Below are 21,652 nucleotides of genomic sequence, written 5' to 3'. Positions count from 1 at the left end.
GTTATAATACTAAATGCTTCGTAATATCATGGTTTCACTCAAGATATAAAACAATGGATAGCTATATATTAAATTACCCTAAATGGTGCTTGAGCAAATAGTCATCATGATTTCTTCTGCATAATCAGCCAGCTATATATAAATTATATATACGCATTTTTTAACTGATTAACGTATAGATAGACGCATATAAGTATTGATACTCTATAAATAGAAACTATACACTTAAGAGTAACAATTAAAATTATACATCTACTCGGAATAGAGTCTGTATCTCGAGCAACCACAGCGATACGTCTTAATTATGCAGAGCGGAATCAATACCAGCATACTGAATTAACGCATCATGAAAATCAGAAGATATTTAACTGCAAAAACGAAAAACTTCACGGCCGTTATGTTTACGTTTCTCATTACGTCGTTTTATCTTCCACATTGGTCTTTATCGTTCATTTCTCGTTTACCGTACAGAGATATTTCTCCTCGATCTTTTCCCCTCTACTTTAAAACGCAACTTCCACCACTGTACCTTGCATAGTCAAGGCATCGAACTTGAAAGCAACGTATAAGGAGAAAAAAGATACAAATCTCTACCAAAGAGATCGCATTAGCTACACCAACGACGTCCATCATCGACGTGATGAAATTTTTTAACAGTCCGTCTTAGGGAACTGGCTCCACGGTTCCCGCATAATCATACGCGTAATAACCTATACTCTTAGATGTAAATGTAACACGGTATAAATCACTAGTCAGCTTGTGTAACTTCTGTATCAAGGCCATAAATACGAAAGCTTGTCCTTGTACGAATATACATGTTTCAAATCCCGTTCAGACCGGTCAAGTTTCTTGAATTCAGGCGATTCAATGAATAAAGAACAAGCTTAGAAACTTGAAAGAACATTTCAAGGAGGTATACTATCTTGAAGAAGCTACGGATACAATTTGGGAATCTTTCCATAAATAACTACAAAATGAGGAATTTAGATCTTGTAGAATAATATTGACATAGCTCTATTTTCTAATTTTTGGCGGCGGGGAGATTTCATAACGATCGAGTCGAAAATATAATTTCGAGAAAAACGTTAACACAGGTTTCAAGATGATACATTCGTTCTAGTAACATAAGTCAGTAATATGACGTGTTAACGCGATATTTCGCGCACCTAACACCGTAAGAAAATTAAAAACGAGGCTTTGATTTCTGAAAGTCCAATAGTATACCCCCTGAAATCTAGCATGCTACAAGTTCAGACGAGGAAAACAACTTCAAGTTGCCTGAATTCAGATAAATGCACTAATCTGAACGAAGCGTAAGCGCGAGTGTAATTTCTAAGCGATCGAGCATCACGATTCTCTGGCACTCGCAGTTATACGATTCGAACGAGAATGGCGAATCGATTCCTCTCTCGTTTCACATTTCTCGTGCATACGCTCGTCGCTTCTCATCTCTTTCGCTCGAATCCATCATCATCCGGCAATCAAACCGACGATTTATAGGATTCGAGATAGCCGTGGTTCGTTCCACGTTTCGGTAGCAACTAGCTGCCCCGTGTCTTCAATAGTAGGAATTATCTTGCCGGTAGTCAGGGTACCGGAAAGCCTGACGTGCCCCTGCGGTTCCATCAGACTTCAACAGAAAGAAACTGGTAGGCTTGCCATTAAACGTGTACGGGCCCTTGTCCAGGTTGTTGACCAAATCGTCCGCTGGTTTCTTGGTCGGTTTTAAATTGCCCTGCCATTGATAAATCGATGTTGGTTTCCCATTGCTCACAAAGTCCGCCGAAACGCTGTCCAGATTGGTGATTGGGCTGTCCGTTGGTTTCTTGTTCGTCTTCTTTTGCCATTGGTAGACCGACGTCGGTTTCCCGTTGCTCACAAAATCGATGGGCAGCTTGATGAACGGGTTAACGGGTTGCTGGTAGTTTGGTTTCGGCCTTCCGGGTCTCGTGTACGGGACATGCGGCCGAAGGCTGGCTGTGGAGTAAGTGGGCGGTTGCGAGATATAGCCTAAACCTGGCACGAACATGTACGGCGTGGGTGGTAGCCTGATGTAAAAGATGTTGCTTTCCTCGTATCTATTCGGATCCGACATGGTACGTTCTTCGGTATCGAAGCTGCTGGGATAATCGATGTCGTAGGGGACGTTAGAGAATGGAAGCTGTGAAACGAGAGGATAATTGACGAAGATGGCTTTATGCTTCCGATTCTTCTTAGTTGCTTTGACTTCGTTGGATTGCTTTGAGAAACGGCCAACCTCAAGCTTGCCTTGATTATTATCTTGAATCGAGGCTAGCAATGATGATTTCGACTCTTTCGTTCCACTGTCGGTCTTCTCTGATTGCTTTTTTGTCGACTGATTCGTCGCGTCCTTGCCGGTGACAATCCCGGGTTCCGTGGAAACTGGAACCGCGTCCTTGTTCCGAGGGAACAATCGAGCGTCATTCAGGGTGTCTTGGAGCGGTACCGCCGCCGCCGATGCCACCGCGCAAACCAATAAAGTCGCCGAGATCTTCATGATGACTGGAAAAAACCAAACGATTTCATTATTTTTACCTTGAACAACTAGCACGATTTGTTGAAAAAATATGCTTACAGAGCAAATTTAATAAGAGATATTCATGGAAAATGTTTAAAAAATCATCATCACGTGTGTTATGAAAGAGTCCACGCTCAAAGTATATGTTACAATAACATTGAAAAATGATATTCACGCAAAATAACTGAAAAATCATTTTCGCATCTGTTATTGGAAAATCTACGCTCAAAATATACGTCAGAGAACGTCTGTTCGATTCTCATTGCCAAACGATCGTTCGATACAGCTATTGGAAGAAGAGGCATTGGAACTACATCAACCATTCACCAAGCATCGAGCAAAGGCACGTATAATCCGGCTTATGAGTACTTACGAGTTGCCTCATTCCCGAGCAGAGAATCTGATTAAGTTATTATCCCTGAATACTTTTTCGCTCTTAAAATATCGCGCTGAGCCTTTCACGCGGGCAACCTTTCCAACAGTAGATACAGTCGTCACAAACTCGCATCCTAAGAGCACGCGTTACCTCCGAATTAAATCGACTAATCGTTTATTTGGCGGGTTGACGCGACAAGCGGATGACATTAAGCATGCAAAATGCGATCCCGCTGAAAGATAGGGTGGATGCGAGCGAATCATCGGCGAACGAGCCGAAACAAATCGTCGGCTCGTCCGGCTGAACGTGCTCGAGGACAACTCGTTTTCTTGGGAACGGTGTGCCGCAGTATGGAAGTCTCTTCCTCCTTCATTGCGCGGCACCGGCTGTTCCCCGTAATCGACATCGAATAAATCACGTAGCCCCGTGGCGGCAGTAGGGAAGCGCATATAAGCGAAAACGTAGAAAAAAACGAGACACTGGATGCGCACGCGGGGAAAGGAAACGCCGCCGCGACGGGGACAAATTCCGCGCGCGTGCATTCCCCGCGTCAGGCTTTCTTCTCGCGGCGCAACCGTAGCGCGAACCGAAGGGAGAAGAACAAGAGCATCAGGAATGATAATTGAAAGCGGGTTATAAAATCGTCGAGTCACGCATTCCTGACCAGAGTGAACTCCTTCTCGAAGACCTTGCAGAAGGTCGGATGCACGGAGAGAGAGAAAGAGACAGAGACAGAGAGGGAGATGGACCGAAACAATCCATTGAGTACGGATTTCGTAATAGTTTTTCTCGTACGCGTCAAATGTTATTTAGCATGTAAATTTGGCTATTTGCTAATTCTTAATTACTAGAGATTTGTTACAGCGGTGATTTTGATTTAGCATCATGCGACTTGCTGATTGAATCGCTCCTAATTGCGAGAGTAACCTCGTAGTAGCTTCTACCAAGTGTAGGGTCCGCTATTTCTTACCGCGATGACTCGCGAAATATCGCGTGTACCGGTTGTTTATTATTTCGCCACGTTGAATCAGTCGCTATCTTCTTTCCTTTTTTCTTTTCTTTCTTCTTTCTGTTTATTAAACTATACAGGTTTTGTACGAGAGCGTGTAATCGAAGTGGCAGGGGTTGGTTAATAGTCTCGAATTAGAACGTTTTATCCTCGGTTCTGCTCTCGCGTTTCCATCTTAAACGGGTGTCGAGTCGATTGATTCTCATCTTTCACGCCGCGCCAGATGGATATTAAAATCGAGCAATTAAAGTCAAGCTCGTCGGTCCTCGTGCAACGCGGATTTATGAGCGTATAGATGGTAGAGCGGCAGCGCGATGTAATTTTCTCGGGAGATATTCAGATTCCAACGAGTATAATTAACGGTGTGACTGATCGATTTAAAGGATAATGGCGGCCCGTCAGCATTTACGATTAAGTACCGGTTGATTGTTACGCGATACCTCGTTATTACCGGCGTCGGGTTCCTTTTTCTCGAACCGCTGTTAGTAAGGTAAACCAACTACCTTTTCCCTGGCGGATGATGCAGTCAGCCTACAGAGACCTGTGTTATCCGCCAGTGGTCTTGTTTTATACATGTCTTCCCTCTGTACACGGTGGCAACACGCTCCATCTAACTTCGCTCATCCCGCCCAGGTTTTGCATAAAATTTCAATTCATCATTTCCGCGGGAACATCCCGTCCGATAGAATTTTTCCTTTTTACGTATGTTCTTTTATACGGAAAGTCCTATGACATCAGTGGTTTTCGAAGCGTCAGATACAGGACGGAAGGATCTTCGAGCTCTTGCGTCTTATCCTTTCGTATCATCCTTACCTCCTGTCCTCTTATACCATTCTTCCTACCCTTCAAAAATGTTCCAGGTGATTTAAGGAGGCCCTGGTTACTTATTCCGAAGAGTATTAAGGATTCTCGTCGATCATCGAAGATTATGACGACGAAAATACTACTAAGCCGAATTACATACGAGATTCAAACCTGTCTAAAGTCGAGGACTCTTTTGGAGACTTCAACGTCCGCACAGGTCGTTTTTCATCGCGGCCATTTCGAGCACACCGTTATTTTGCCGAAATGAACTGCCCGAATACACAGATGCGCGTATCTTTTTACGGACATCTTTGTCAGGAACGATACAATGTGCCCGTGACAGGAAAGGCGAAACCAAAGTCTTCGCCTGCGCATGTACTCGGTGAGAACGTCCGCGGGATGGAAGGTTCTTCGACGTGGTGTACGGCTCGTACCTTCGTCACGTGTCATTAGGACTACTCTTCGGCCTTTAACTTCTGGTATTGGATAAATTCTCTTGTAATTTTTCGAAATAGCACGTTCACTTTATATGTTACGCTTCATTTTATATGTTAGGAATTTGTAAAACAACGTTGCTTGGATAGCTTCTATAGCTCGGATGGAATTTATGGAACAGTCAATTATCAATTGGCCACTTTTATAATGATTAGCGATGCTTCGTTTTTTCTCCGAGACACATTAAGGAGTTTTTAAGCTTGTATAGTGGTAATGATATAGGATTGTACGATGGCCATTATCGTACACATTTGTATCGTAGCGAAGATACAGATAATATAGCTAAAGATGTTGGATAAATTCGAACTCTTTTTGGAGCTGCGAAATAGCACTTCCGCGCTTCACTTTATCAAGTTAGGAAATTTATAAATTGATATTGTACCGCTTAAACAGGATTTATGGAACAGGTAACTATAAAATGGCTACTTTTATAATAATTAGCGATGCTTCGTTTTTTCTTCGTGTTAAATCAACCAGTTTTTCATTTTGTACACTTGACCATCATCGTACAGATTTGTGTGATAGTAACGATCTAAATAGTATAGCTGTAGATGCTGGATAAATTTTCTTGGACTTCTCTTTAGAGTCTCGAAATAGCTCGTTCACGCTTCACTTTGCAATTTATAGAGTGATATTGTACCGCTTCGATGGGACTTATAGAACAGGTAAAGCATAAACTGGTCACTTTGATAATGATTAGCGATGCTTCGTTTTTTCTCTGAGTTATACCTATGATACTGCTTGGATGATGTACACCCGAGGATATGCCATTTCCGCAATTTTAATGAAACTTGGAGACATCTGCACGTGCTCAGGATTTTGACCTAGCCAGATTGATTCTCCTCGTTAATCGGAGAGAACCGCGGAGTTGCAAAAAGTTAGAAAGTGGTGCGGTATGTAAAGTCACCGGGTAAAGTGGGGATAAACGATGCGTTATCAGTGGTAAATGGGCGCAGATTATATGGAAGGAGGCTGATTTTATCGACTTTGCCGTGCCATTACGCGCAGTCGAGCAATTAATTTATCGCGTGAAAGATGATTTGGCATTCCTCGATATGCCGTCGTACTTTCTTTAGCAAGATCGTCGATCCTCTCCTCGCCGGACATTCGCTTCTTTTTTCTTTTGCTACTTTCTCCCTAACCCTCAATTTACGCGGATGAAGAGAGAGAGAGCAATGTCGGAGTAATGGCAATCCCATCGCATTGTTGACCCGAATAATTGCATGTTAATCGCAAATGCACTCTTTGAAGCGGAAATCAGGCCATTTTTTCCGTGGATTTCGACAAGCGAACGTGTACATGCATCCGGTGTAAGGCTCGCGTCGCGGTTGAAGATAACTGTCTAATCACTGTCTAAGTCATTAAATCAAAAATACTGCTAGATGACCCTTAATTATTCGAGTTAATATTGTTCATTTTTGCAGATCAGCTTGTATAGTTTTCAGATGTAGTATAATATAGTAATCGAAGTAGCTAAATGGCAGAAGATCTATAATTAAATTACAGAAAGAATTGTGTCAAAATGTACTTGCTTTTTTATGAAATTTAAAGAACTAAGTCCGAACTGCAGGATGACGGTGAAATTCTAACCAATCCCTACCAATTTATGTAATTCTCCTTAATAAGACGTATTACTCATTTTTGAGTACATGTACTTGGAAGTTCCATCAAATTAGAAAAAAAGAAGCTCCATTGACATTTGTGTACTCTACCTTATTTAAATATTTTTTATAGATAAGCGACATTCTCCCTAAATAAGGATCCTTAAGAATTTAAAAATGTACTACACCCATCAAAGACTCTTATAAATTTCGAAACTTAAAATTCTAATAACAAAGGGTCCTTAAGAATTTGGAAATTAAAAAAATGAATAAAATTATGACTTTTTTACGGTTAGACAAAGACCGTACGTCTCGGTGGTGCGCTGAACTTTTGTTTTACGGGTTGCGGGTTATTTCTGGCTACGCGAGTTAGGGGGCTCGTCGAATGGAAATGGACATGGAAAAGTGGCATGTATGCAACTGGAAGTTGGTTCCGCGATCGAGCGCGAAAGGCAGCTTAAAAAGGAGATACTTAAGCTTTAACGGGTTTTCGAGGGAATCCATAAAGTTGGATCGCGAGTACGCCTCTTGCATTTCTCTCCTCGCGGCGATTACGCGCTCCTGTTTCGGTTTGATTTTCATCCGGTATGAATTTTCGCGCAATTTGCGAAGCTCTTAATTAGACTTCGACGGATAACGGTAGGTAATTGCAGTAAATAATTTTTAATAAACGACAGCGGCGTGTATCTCGACGCAATTCTTCTCTTTTTTAATCGTAGCTAAAGCTCGTTTAGATTGGTCAAGTAATTTAAATTATGTATAAAATATATTCATACAAGTAGGACTGAATCAGGCTTGAATTGAAGTGAATTGACTTCAAAAAATAAATGTCTAAGATCTTCATCACACACTTGCTAAGTTCTCTTATACGTATAATTTGATTAGTGAAATTTCACAAACCAGTCACGAATCAGAAATTAACAGCACCAGATGGATAGATCCTCTTACATAATCAAAACAAGTTTGATACAAAACAACTGACATTCTAAGAGTACATCATATAAATTGTAAATCACTTGATACTCTACTTTGTTCAATAATTTTGAAGTTATAAAAGAGAAATCTACAACTAGTCGTTTGCCTCAATTTAATAATGTTATTAATAAATTATTACGTAAGAGGGTTCTGGAATTAGTAAAAGTTAATGAAACTCGCTACGCAAACACTGTTTAAAATACGTACATTTCGGGTGTCAAAAAATAATTGAAAATATCTTAACTTCACTTGTCACTTATATTTTATACTACTAGTAAAAACATTATTATCGAATTAAGAAATTTTATGAAGCTTAAAAGCACGACATCATTGAAAAACTACGTTTGTTAATTCTAAAATTACCAAACCAAACCTACTTTTATCCAGACAAAAACGTAATTCCATACTCTTATTTATTTTGCTCGTATCACTTTAATTTTAATTAACTGTCTATAAACTATTTAGGCACACGTCGAAGGTTTTAAATGTTTGACATGTTAAAAGTATTAAAAATAATTCACTGTAATTACCTAATGAGAATGGTAGAAGTCGTTGCTCCGCTCTGTGGCTCGCGATAAATTCGTTGAAAATTAATCGAGTTTATTCGAACCTTCGTCAGGAGTTTCACGCGAAAGAACGACCCGCATTGTGGTCCATCATTCTCGTCTCTGTTCGCTCATGCGTTTCTAATTAGCCAATTTTACGCTACTGACTCCTAGTACGGTAAATATTCTCGTGGTGCACACATCAAACTCTGACAGGATAGAAATTTTCATACTCTGATTCGTTTGATGCTCGAGCAAATGTGAACACATGTTGCAACAAAGTCCTTTATTGCGACTATATCGCAAACGACCCTGCTAACATGTTTTGTTCGACATAAAGAATTTATTTCTTCATTTAAAAGACCTGCCGACGAAATAATTTACCCGCGATAAAAATGTTGGGCAAAAATTCTACTCCGTTGAATGTTACGGTATTCTGTTTGTTCTTGGTAATGGTTCCGTTTCTTAACATGAGATCTTCGAATTATTTATTAACGCTTGATCCTAATCGCTACTTCTGGAAGTTAATTCAAGGGTACTCGGGTAACTATGCTATCCTGTTATAAACTACACCGTTAAAAATCGTATCGATATTTCGTTACTAGATCGCGTTACCGGAATGCAGGAATTTTATATCCGTATTTCGTTTTTAATATTAGAACTTTATAGAAACTTGATAGATTTATAGTGGTATATTTTGAGGAATGTTTGAATCATTTTTGATAAAAATATAATGTATATATATACTTTTTACATATGTATATCTATCATAAATATTCACAGTCTACTTATAATATAAAATGATACACAAGATAAAGTGTCTTAAATTTCTTTAACAAATATAACAAGTAAATGAAAATGAAAGCTTCTTTTCCCCTCATACTACGTACTTTTTCATATTGCATTTTGATTTCTTTGGTAGAAATTTTATACTTTAAAGATAATAGCTCTTAGCGTTAAGCAAAGTCTTACAGGGAAGACTGATAATGAAAGTTAGAATCATGGAAGGTAATAGAAAGTCGTAGGATTAAAAGTATCGCGTTAGCGGAATTCGAAGTGTTTGCGAGGCACGAGAGGTGATAATTTAAGTATCGCCAATTTGAGCGTCATCGAAGGTCGCACGTGGCTCTTCTAACGAACGAGATTGCTAGACTTTCTCATAATTGCACCGGCAGTCACGAAGGCTGCAGGTGGTTCTCGCGAGATCCCAATCATGTGAGTCAAGGTATTCTAACTTTACACAATGCTCCCCTCTCCTTCACGTTGTCTTAGATACACGTAAACTACGATTCCGGATTTCTGAGACTCGGTCTAATTTCCTAACTGTACACGATTGTTCTTTTCGGAATGCAATCCTTCATCATCCTGCCATCAATCTATTCCCGCAAAATATCCGTTAGAACGATCGGATCAACTTCTTCTTACGAGAGCATGTGTGTAGAGATTCTGACGCCGATTTAATCTTTGCACAATGTGACAGAGTAAAGAAAGACTCGAGCAAAATATAACGCTGTTGATTTCACATTTTGACAGATTGCTGTGGATTTCCTTCCATTTCTTGACATAGGTTTCCATTAACTGAACGTTAACAAATAATTTGCTTTTCAATGTATTCTATATTGCTAAATGTTAACAAACAATTTTCTTTTCAACTGTATATAGGTAAATTGTAAAGTTTTACGTATGTGTTGGATATATATTGTGAAAGACTTTTTCACATTGTCGTGATTCTCACTTCGCGTCTCACATTCAAGCCGGTACCACGCACTTGCCCTAAAAGCTTGTATATTCGGATCTGTATTGTACGTAGCGAATCTGTTAGACGTTACCATACAAAGCAATCATTAACATTCTGATGCCAGAAATACAAGGAATCTTGAGGATAAAGAAATAATTATTTTCTCCTTCGTCTTAATCTCTTCGCTTTATTGTTACACCGTAGGAGGGTTAATATCTTAATAACGCAATACTTAATATTTATTACCTATATAATAGTACATATAGTATATATTTTTTGCGCCTGATGCTCCAAAAATGCAAGGAATCTCGAGTACAAGGAAATAATTATTTTCTTCTCGGTTTTTGATTCTTCGTTCTATTACACTGTAAAGGGTTGATGTCTTCTCGATAAAGATCAAGGGTTTCGTTAGAAAATATAAATTTCTATAGAAGATCTAAGGTAGGTTTTTAGGTATCTCTTCAAATTGTCAAATGATGCTTGCCGAATATGCAAGCATGATAGAATCCAACTATCTAAAAATCATTGGATATCTAAACGCGCGATAAGTTCGTTTCGGTAGATGATCCTCTAATTATACTTTGAATAGGATATTATTAAATAAATTCAAGGTATTGTCCTTTTTTTCTGTCCGTTGTGGATAAGTACCGTAAGGAATCCCTGCTCGAAAAATTGGCTATCCTCTAACTGTAACGAGATCGTCGAACATTTCGACGATGTAATAATACAGTAGTCTCAATACACAATGAGAGCCGATCACGCGTTACGAAAACCGAATTAACCTCTTTCGAGACCTTAGCAGATTCCGGTTCTTTCGCCGATTTGTGTCCAACAAAAAGCCTGTTTTCATCGATGATGGCTCTCCTATTATTAACGTGGACATTTACGGTGTCCAAAAAGTTGAAGATTTAAAGAGCGGGAAATATCGATCCGATGCAGGTGTCAATTATTTGGCTGATCGGTGCATGTAAAAGATTTCTCTGGTCTATAGCAAAATCTTATCCTATTATTATTAATTGTTTTCAACCACATTGAAGAAGAATGATAGAAATACTAAAACTTTGTCAGCAGTCGCTATAAATAATTGGAAAATATTTTATACGATAGAATACTTTGTGTTTCTAGAAATAGAATTTTTATTCGTCTTTAAAGTCCGTACAATATTTTCCAAATTTTTCGACGAATAGATTGTTTCAGAATGAAAATGTTGTAAGAGTTGCGTTGGAAAAATTGTTGTACTTTAGAACCGATGATTTTGATGAATCTAGAAGAATGGAATTAGTTAATTATTCGGAATATGTACAGAATTATATGAATGTTATTTCGATTACATTATGTTTTCATTAAGTCACATGTAATTAAGGTCTTATTTGGAAAAACGAAATCATGGTAACGAACGATTAAATTTTCCTCAATCGTAGACACATGATCAAATCAATAAACTAGAGTACTAATATCGACCACCACGATTAATCGGAAGCTAGAACAGTAGAAGTTTAGAAATAATTTGCATACGTAATTAAAAGATTCGACGTTAGAAAGTCCAGTTTTGATACAGCGTATTGATAACCTCGGTAGAGCGAGACGCAATTAAAAACGACTGGACTAACACATTCTCACTGCGCACTCGCTTCAATTAGTATTTACGGCGAAAGCGTGTCACAAAATTCAAACGATATGATTAAAACGAGTGTAGTATATACTCAGAGAAATTAACGTCTGACAGATTACCAATCACCGTGAATTTCTAATGACATCAGGAATTATGGGGAAATTATACAGAAACGAAGCATCGTCGAGATAAATTAGAAAACCAACGTGACTAAAACAAAATCACTAACGAACTCAATGAATCGATTTCTTGAAAATAAATGATTTTAGCAAGAAACGGTCGTATCTATCAATTGAATGTAAAATCAAACGGGTTTTCATGTGGCTATATATAGACTCCCCTTATCCGGTCACGTTTTCATTCAGAGGAAGACAATGAATCACATGTCGTATTTATCCGCCGTTCATAGCATTTATTGTAGAAAAAACTTCACTCTAACACATTTACTATCGAAGTACTGCTCTTCAAGAAATGCATATTATTTGTTTAGAAATAAATCGAAGAAATTAAATGATATTGTTTGTTTTAACACACTGTTTATTGATTTATTTATTTATTTCGTCCAAGTACGCATGGAAAACGTAACTGTTGCATTAGCAGCGTTACTTACAATTAGATAAACCAATCGAATAAATGCGACGATATGCGAATTAATGAAAGAATATCGATGAACTTCCATGTAACTAATGCACGTTTCATCACATTGAATATTGTTTTCGGAATAGCCGGTCGCCCGTTTATCCAGTTGAAGGGAGTATCCTCTAAATTACCACCGAACAAAGAGTCTTTGGACGAACACAGTCGATTGATCCTTTCATCGGCAAGCCACGTAAACGCACGTCCCGTTAGAGTTGGCATAAAAATGAATGCGATTCTTCAAAATGTTGCATCACTGTAAGAAGGCAACGGTATGCTTGCAAATTGCATCGCACATGGAACGATTAATCCGAATAACATTTGGTGTATTTACCATCCTACACATCTTAACTCTCATACGGTCGTCATTTAAGCTAACGTTGTGGCTCTTCATGCTTTTTTTAATCATTTACATTAAATAAAAAGAAAACATTCGAAGCAAGCATAGAGATATTAAAAATATATTATAATATTAAAAATTCATTTATCACAATAATTAAATGACTCTCGGAAGCATATTTTTCGCAATGTGCATGTTTAAACGAGGTTTTAATATCTTTTGAAGGAAATTTACATCGTCTTCTTTCTCATAGCCTGTGATATCCAGCCACGTTTAAACATCTCGACGAACGATCACGTTTTATTTGTTCGTTGCGAATTTCCTAGTAGTCTGATCCTCGATTAAACGTCATTTTTAATCCATTAGATCGTCAGTGCGTGTATTTCATCATCGTCATTCTAATGTCCACGCCGATTTTTTCCTATCTCTAACAATCTCGAGAATCGTTCGACCGGTGATTCACTTGCGGCTTCTTTTCTTTTCCAGAGGTTGCACAGGATAATTCTGGAATCGCAGAGTGTTTCCTCGCCGATTGCCTCCTTCTTTCCTCCTTCCTTCCTGTGAAGCACAAGCGACCGGCTCTTGGGTGTGTGCTGCCATTTGTATTCGGAATCACAAGGAAGTGAAATCTTAAACCGGTCGGATGCGTTGTTAAGCTACGGGCGTGCGAAAATTGTCCGCCCATTGTCAATCACCTCACGGACCATCGGCAAACTAGGAACAACCGATCTTCTCCTCCTACCAGATTTTTCGACGAATAAACGACAACGGAAGCCGCTTTCGAATTTTTTGATGGTTTTCGATTTACATGGCGAAAGCGGAGCGATATTTTTGCAGGGAACTGGGTTAGGTCTTTTGTTCCGATTTTCCTTCTCTTGTCATGCAGACAGTGCCTTTGTTATCTTGGAATCTTTTTTTTTCGAGGGTGAACATAGGATCCAAAATGACGGTCATTGGTTCGTACGACTTTCCGAATGTTTTGTCCTTTCCAATTGAACAGTTTGTAGCAATAAGAAGTCAGCTCTAATATTTAACGTTGCATTAGAATTCTTATCTTTAAGGTATTTTATCCTGTTTACTGCTTTGTATCTGACGCGATGAAAGTGATTGGTAATAATTTTTATCATTTTCAATCAATATCAATTTAGAGATAAATCGTATTTATTAGAAAAGAGAGAAAACTGTAATTTCATATACCTTCTGCTTTCGTATCAATATATAAAGGCGCAAAAGTTTATTATCGCGAGTATTAGTTGATCGTGAATATGTCGCACGTTTCAAAAAGTGACTCGATTCTGATAGATTTTAAGATTGGTTTTCGTTGACTTGCTCAAATGAGAAAAATGCAGCCATCTTCTTATCGCAGCAATTACTTCGATTTTTAAAAGAAAGCAATTGTACTTAAGAATAGAAACAATGTCGTGTTAAGTACCATTTTTTTTACAAAAGCCCGTAAGTACAATGCGTTTACGACTTCACGGTGCTCGTTGCCTCGCCATTCTCTAATTACGATCCTCCAATTATTTTCAACAGCGTTAGCGGATGTTAGAGATTGTAACGAGCGGCTATAATTCAATGGCTCCCGTTTTATAGAAGGAAAATAACGTTTGGCTGGCTGCTTAGAAATATGGTATGCTCGTAAGGTGTCGATGGTCTAGTCAACGAAATTCTTCGCGTTTTTCCCATGCCATACTCGCTGCTCGAATAACGTTCACGGTGGCTGCTCGTATCGGAATACCAATTAGTAGCGGTGATAAAGTGATCGTGATCGTCACGCGCAAGCTGCTCGAGTCGCTTTGAAAAACGTTACGTAATCACCGATCATACTTTTCTTTTATTTGTTTTACTTTTTCTTTTTTTCATGATCTGTTTCTTTACTCTCGGGTTGATCTTCTTCAGAGAAAATTGAGACATCGTATGACATGAGTTTCATTCAAGTCTCATCTTGTACGTTGATCGACAAAGGACTCGGGTTAAATGAATCAGCGATTTGCCTTTTATACGGATATTACCATCGAACAGATTGCGTACTTCTCCGTCGGCACAGAATATATTATCTCTCGAGGAAGTAGACGGCGTCTGGTTTAATCGCCATTGAATATTTAGAGGCGAGCTCCTGCGATTGTCGCTTAACGATCGTTCGTATTAATCCACTAAGGACCAAGATTGCATTGGTTGCAACATTTTATTTGCAATTTCTTTTTAGCCAATTCACATTACTGAACTCTATTGAACTCTGTTGAACTCTATCGAACTTATATTGTAATTATAAGAAGGAAGTCCAAGAATTTGCTCGATATTTTTTTATTACTTCTACTTCCGCCTAGATTCTAGATCCTCTACCTTTATGAAATTCGAAAAAATTGAAGTATTTTATAGCGCAATGAAAAGCAATATCTCTCTTCACATTATAGAATTTCCTTTTGTACCTGTGATTCTTAGATCAGAGATTCTACAGCTTCTGCATTGCTACTGCTATTATTCTGTATTTTTTCTTAGTTTTTCTTCCTCTTATTTTTTTCTTATCTTGACGAAATAATATTAATTTACTTTAGTTGTGTTTTTTTCATAATGCTACTTTTACACGTTACACGTTATTTCGTATTGTTCAGTCCTGAACGAATCAAAGAAATAACTTTTCGCGTGAAGAAGAGGAAGATAAATGAGGTCTTCTCATATCGTAGAATTTCCGTACGGATTCTCTGAAATGGTCGTGGTACTCGTGGAAGTTCCAAAAATCACGAACATTCCCTCTTAACTCGAGCAACGAAACCTGTGTCCGGCGCTTCTCTACACGGCTTTTCAATTAGTCATTAATCCTTACGCGGTTGAATGTAAATGGGACCGTTATACCATCTTCTCGAGTGCAGACTAATTTATACTGTTGGTAGAATGGATAAACGATACAGAGCGGGAAGTTGGTGCAGAAGCAACCTGCTACATTTTTTCGTTCTTTTTTTGATGATTGATGAGGTCTGAAAGATTCCGCGAGAATTTCATAAATTTTACATCATGACACCTTTGATTTTTCTGAATTCGTAAAGGTTGAAACGAATAGATTGGACCTTGGCCAAGGAAGCGGTAACCCATTGGTCGTCTCATACATTTCAATTAGCGGTCAGCTATTTCATAAGCGCCACTGGCGTGCAAGATAATCGGCACGTCTCGATGAACAGACCACCGCGTTACGTACATTTACCGCGGCATCGCGTTTGAGTGTAGCGGTCTTCATACTTCATGATCAAGCGAGATCTTATATTAAAAGATCGAGTAAATGATATATGGTGATGGTTAATCGTTAAGACAATTATATATACGATTTATTATCTATCGGAATTTATTTATTTATTATTCAGTGTTTATCTTTTTAATATTAAAGATTTCTACTAATTTATGACCATTCATAAGGATTATATTAGATGAATAAATAAATTGTAATGACTAGGTACCTTTAGGCGTTATAAATTAAAGTATAAAAGCACTGCAAAACAGTTTCCAAGATTCATAAAACGGATGGGTCACTGATTTTTCCAAAATGAATGAAATTTCAATTCATTGGCCGAATTCCATATGGATAGTATTGTTAAATGCCGTCAATGGTACTGAAGATCAGTTTCTCCAAATTTGTATCTGGCAACTGCCTGACCTCTGTGAACCTGCTAAAGGTTCCTTTTGATAGCGAATTTTCTGGTAGACCAACCTGATCTTACAGACAATATCCAACCCTTATTACTAGTATCTATAATTTGTCCCCTCGTGGACATGGAAAAATTTTCCAGGGAGAAGATCCTAGCAATGGAGGAAGTTCAAAGAACATTCCAAAATGGAACAATAACAAATAACGAAGAACCAATAGTGAAAATCAACGCAAGAGTACCAAAGGAGAAATTTCAACGATGAAAAAAAGGATGATAAAGAAGAAGTTCTCAAAGATAAAAAGAACTTTGGAAAAAGGGACTAAAAGGAATATAAAGAAAAGAAGTATTGCAAGGACATAAGAATTATAATAGAAGGACAAATAGCAACATAAGGAATCAGAAAGGTGACAAACAAATAAGGAATAGAGTCGAGCTGAGGCAATAAAGAGAAGAAACACAGTGCATAAACACAAAAAAGTCTAGGAACAAAGAGACACAACACAAAGACACAAAAAAGTTCGGACAATAAAAAAATAGACTCGCTAATATGACATAGAAAAGGAATAGAAAGAAGAAAAATGACAGGGCACGAGGACAGGAAAGATTACTCAAAGACATCAAGAAAAGAACGTTAGAATGTAATAAGGCTAAAAAATGGATTCCAATGATAAGAAGGTGTACATAGCGTTAAACGTCAACAGTTACTATCTAACATAGCAGCTTGAAGTGTGATTGGAATACTCATTAGTACACGCCGTGTAACCAAACTACCGGTATATCAAGTTTTCAAGAAGTTTATACCGCCCTATTTTACTCGCTGCCTGGATCTTTGGAATTCAAGAAAACGTCAAACAGTTAAGTCTAGCCTGACTGAATCGTAAAACTATTCTTTCGTTAACTGCATCGGGACTCGAGAGAGAAAGTAATAGATCTGGAGCTTGTATAACATCACGTAACAACCTATATTTCGTCGGAGAACCGTACACTGTAATAATAGTAACATGTCATAAGTATAACATTTTGAAAAATTACGGTCTTAACTATTTTCATGCTGGAGGCGTTTTGTGCGCACAATTTGCATTCATTCTGTTCCCGGCGGCTGTTTAATTAGAAATACACGCGAAGCTTAAAAACTAGAGAGACCATTCAAGACCATCGATTCTACCGGTCATTTTCCTATCACGTAATGTTCACAAAAATGATAGTCTCGTCGGTTTCATAAATTCGTTTGGACGATATCGTTTCCGCGTAACACGTGTAGAAGTGGTTGTTGAGTCGATACTTTTCGTGTCACATCGTAATTTAATCGACGATTTTATCGATCGGTGCGCGAACAACCTATTTCTAGACTTCGGTAATATCACGATCTTAATTACGGAAAGCTCGAACGATCCCCGCGGCTGTAATCCCGTCCCATTACCGTTCGGTTGGTGCATTCGTCGATCGAGTTACGTTTCAATGTGCGCGAACTGGTTCCGCTAACTCCCGTGGATAACTTTAGACATCGACGTCATTAATGTTAGACTGGAAAGCACTTTCCGTGACGCACAAGTAGCGCAAAACGAAGAAGAGAGTCGCCTTGGCGAGCGAACGAACGTCCTTGCCATCAAAGTCCACTCGATAAAGCTAAATCGTCCGCAAAACTATCTACCGTGTCGATCATATACATACGCGTTCGAGTAATACTTCAGTGACAGAATGTGATTCAAATTTCACAAAGATGTTTTTTGAAAGAAACGTTTTCCAAGAATTGTCGAACGACAGTTAGACGAGCACGTGAAATGGCTTGCATTACCGGATCGTGCACGATTTTACAACTGTTATTCGGACCTTATCTTCACATTTACATCGTTGACGAAATTCCACCTTTCAAAACCAGTGCTTGATGCGATCTACAGGAAAAGAGATTACTGGGTTTTCAGGACAAAAATTTTATTCGAAGACTGCATGAAACTAATTTTTAAACTCCATTGGATAGATTTATCAATCTACTGGATTGTATGACGAAGTACATTTTGTTAGAAAGGCTTAAAGTGGATGCAAAAAGTATTTTCACATTTTTTATCAGGTTCTACATTTTATTCGCGTAGTATGCAATTTTTTTAACCACATGAAAGTACTTTTGTAGCCACTGTAGATCTTTCACAGATAGAGTGCAATATTGACGTGAAAAGATTCAGCTAACAGAACATCTTCAACCAAGTTCAACTGATTGGCCTACAAAAGTGAAATGGATTGACGGTATATACCATACTTCCTCGGAAAGTTTGATGAACCATATTCTGTTCTCGGATATATGGAACCCTTAGTAACGATGAACACACAATGTTATGCAGTCTAAATCATAAATAAAATCATAAAAGTCCAAATCATAAAATAAAATACACCTAGTAATCTAGTATATTGTTGAGATAGCGAATATAATCTGGACTCGAGCATTAGCCCTTAGGCTATGACTACAATGGGTACGTGTTCTAATAAATACAGGTGCAAAGATGATAAATCACATACTCTGTCTTTTATAGAGGAGCAATTTTAAAATTCAATGTCTCATCAATCAATTCCATATGAAACCTATCTTTTCACTTATTTTCGGATTAAATACGTGGTTTTGTTAGCTTCTTGAAAATTGAAAAGATATTAATAACATTACAGTTTTGCAGATTAACATTAGTTAAATTAAACTAACATAACAGTCAAACTAACATTCGTTTCCTACAAAACATTATCAGAGTTACCAATTATTTTCAAAAGGCCTATATCATCTGTCGGATGATCCCCTGCTTCGTCAAAAATTGTCAAAATACTTCTGCTGAACCGCCAAGTGACATAAAACTCAGAAAACTAACAAAATTTGATTTATTGTGTTTTCCATACGCGCTGTCCGTATAGATTCTTACGAGTACAAGCATTTCTTCAGACATATAGTCCTTAGTTCGTCAAAGCATGAATTCGCGTAACAACAACCCTAAACCAGTAGACAAAAGATCGAGTCAATAATGTCAATCTATTGAAAAAGCCTATCGTTCTTCTTTTCCATCCGACATGGGATCATAAACGATGCGCCGTGTGCATCGCGATGTCCACGCTCGATTATCGAACTCCGATTATGGTAATCGTGCGCACGGTGCTTAATGCTCAGGCCGCGTCTCTGGGGAATTTTTAGAAAATAAACAGAGAGGAAACGTTTCCTGAAGGAGCTCGTGTAAGGAAGCTCGAGGCCGAGCGCCAACGTACTCGAAAGATGCGCCAACCCCCCGTCATCTTCTGCTTCTTGTAACCTCTTCTTGTCCCGAAGCGCGTCTCGCGGATGCTCAGCTCACGGGATCCTCGTGTAACATTGTGGCAACAAGGAAGTTGCTGTTGCAGTCTCTGAGAATTACCGTTTCGCGATAACGTCCTCGAATCTCGAGTGGTGGCAACATATCCACCCAAACGAAACGCAGAAATACACGGTGAACAGTAAATCGAGCCGGTGTGCGAACGCACGGCGTTAACTTCCGATAATCGCGGAAACTTTAACGGAACAGATAACAAGCGTGGTAAAACTGCAACGATTTAACGATCTCCGGTGGCGATTAAACGGCGCGGCTACGCGTATTCCACACTCTCTTTTGTGTTTTCATTGTTTACGATCTGAAATTACAAAGTGCGCTTTGTAAACGCATCGAGGAAGAATGTTTTAATAATAATTGAAAGATCAGATGGGATTGCGCGATTTTGTTGAGAAAAATTAAACGTCGCGGTCGATGGAAACTGTTATAATTTTCTTATACCACCTGGAACGATTCTTTTAAATTATAATGTTGTAAATTTTCAATGTTCTCAACGAACTGCTGTAAGTTCACTATGATTATCGAGACGGATAAGATGGTATTTCCGTTTCCTAGATTGATCTTTCTATTTTTAACCGTGGTATTTCATTTAACTGTAATTAAATTCGGTAGAATTGTGGAAGGTTAGTAGATGTTAATAGCTGTTGGCATATACTCGATGACTAACGATTTCGATAATTATTCTATCCTTCCTTTAAGAAGACTCAAAGTCGTCTCTCCTCCGGGAGGAAATCGTGGCCTTCGACTTACGTAAACGAACGCTGTTTGGCCCAGCGAGTCCTTCTACGTATTCGCGCCGTATCGCGTTGAGCAATTACTGTCGAGCAAAGTTTGTTCACACTACCCACCTCGTTTGCCTTTGGAAGAACAGCGGGATCCACGGAATAGTGTTTGATCTATAGACGTTCGATCTCTCGTGTCTCTTGGAGGAATTACTGGAAAGTGCACCCGTGAACGATCACCAACGCGGTCGCGATCTCATCGGTCTCGCGCATCGAACGAACTTTTATCCCGATCGAAAGCTTCCTCTCGACGCTATCAAACCTTTTCTCCTTTCTTTTTATTAATTTTTCTTCCGGATTTTCGTCTTTCTTGTCTTCACACTCGATCGCTACTTTTGGTCACTGGCTACTTTTGGCCGCGTTTTACAAGTTCACCGACTCCGTGAATCGCGATCTGCTATCAGAATGAAGGCTTTTCTTAAGGCCGTCTCGTACTTATGTCGCTGCCCCCACTATGGGGCAACGCGCCGCGAGCACTCCTCAAGCTCTTCAGCTTGTCGGGGCCCCGAACAACGATGCCCCCCTCTGAACATAGAAAAGGAAATACGTGCCAGAATGGACGACACACTTTCTTTCGTTCTTTCGTTCGTTCGCCATCGCTTTTTTGACGGTTCACTCTTCCTCCTCCTGAGGCTACATCCCGCTATCGTCTTTGCTCCTCGACGATAGGTACTTTTGTTCGGCGACGAAATTTCGTTTGGGGAAATTGCAACGTTTGTTCACTCGACGTTACTTAACTTTTAGCTCTTAACTTTTGTCTTAACCCCTACATTCTTTTACTACCTTCCTCAAAAACAGGTGACTGATCTTTAATCAATTCGGACGCGATTCAATGCGCCTTCTTTTTTTTTTTAGAAAACTTAAGTTATATATAGCATATGTAACACAGGGAAGACCTCCTTTTTTTACGAACTGAGGATCGTAAAACTATTCCTCCCATGTGGCTCATGGTTCATTGCAAGTATTCTTATGATTAACAATCAGATCATCGAATACGTGCTGCGTGCAACATCCGTAAAATGCCGAATGGTTGCCATTCTCCGTTGATGAAGGTCCATGATAAGCTGCGAAAGAAATAGATCCTCAGTCTTTGATGTACCTCCATTTCGTTATTTTACGATCCATCGTTAAATCGAGTCTTCGATCGAGTTATTTTCAATCAGAGAATTTTCGATCAACGAATCCTCCATCAGAAAATTTTCGATCAAGGAATCTTGTATGAAATCC

At 38.8% G+C, this 21,652-nt stretch overlaps 1 protein-coding gene across 1 annotated transcript; it reads right to left on the bottom strand.

The window, feature by feature from the left end:
• Window positions 1-134: 134 nt before the first annotated feature.
• On the bottom strand, window positions 135-20,538 carry LOC122574714. The gene is made up of 2 exons (XM_043742625.1): window positions 20,492-20,538; window positions 135-2,523 (listed from the first exon to the last, which is right to left on the bottom strand). The coding sequence occupies exon 2, from the start codon at window positions 2,516-2,518 to the stop codon at window positions 1,559-1,561; it is 960 nt and encodes a 319-aa protein (XP_043598560.1). The 5' UTR covers window positions 2,519-2,523; window positions 20,492-20,538; the 3' UTR covers window positions 135-1,558.
• Between the last annotated feature and the right edge of the window lie 1,114 nt (window positions 20,539-21,652).

Source organism: Bombus pyrosoma, linkage group LG14 (assembly GCF_014825855.1).
Source record: "Bombus pyrosoma isolate SC7728 linkage group LG14, ASM1482585v1, whole genome shotgun sequence".
Classification (NCBI taxonomy): domain Eukaryota; kingdom Metazoa; phylum Arthropoda; class Insecta; order Hymenoptera; family Apidae; genus Bombus; species Bombus pyrosoma.
This window is presented reverse-complemented; position numbering and strand designations above follow the sequence as displayed.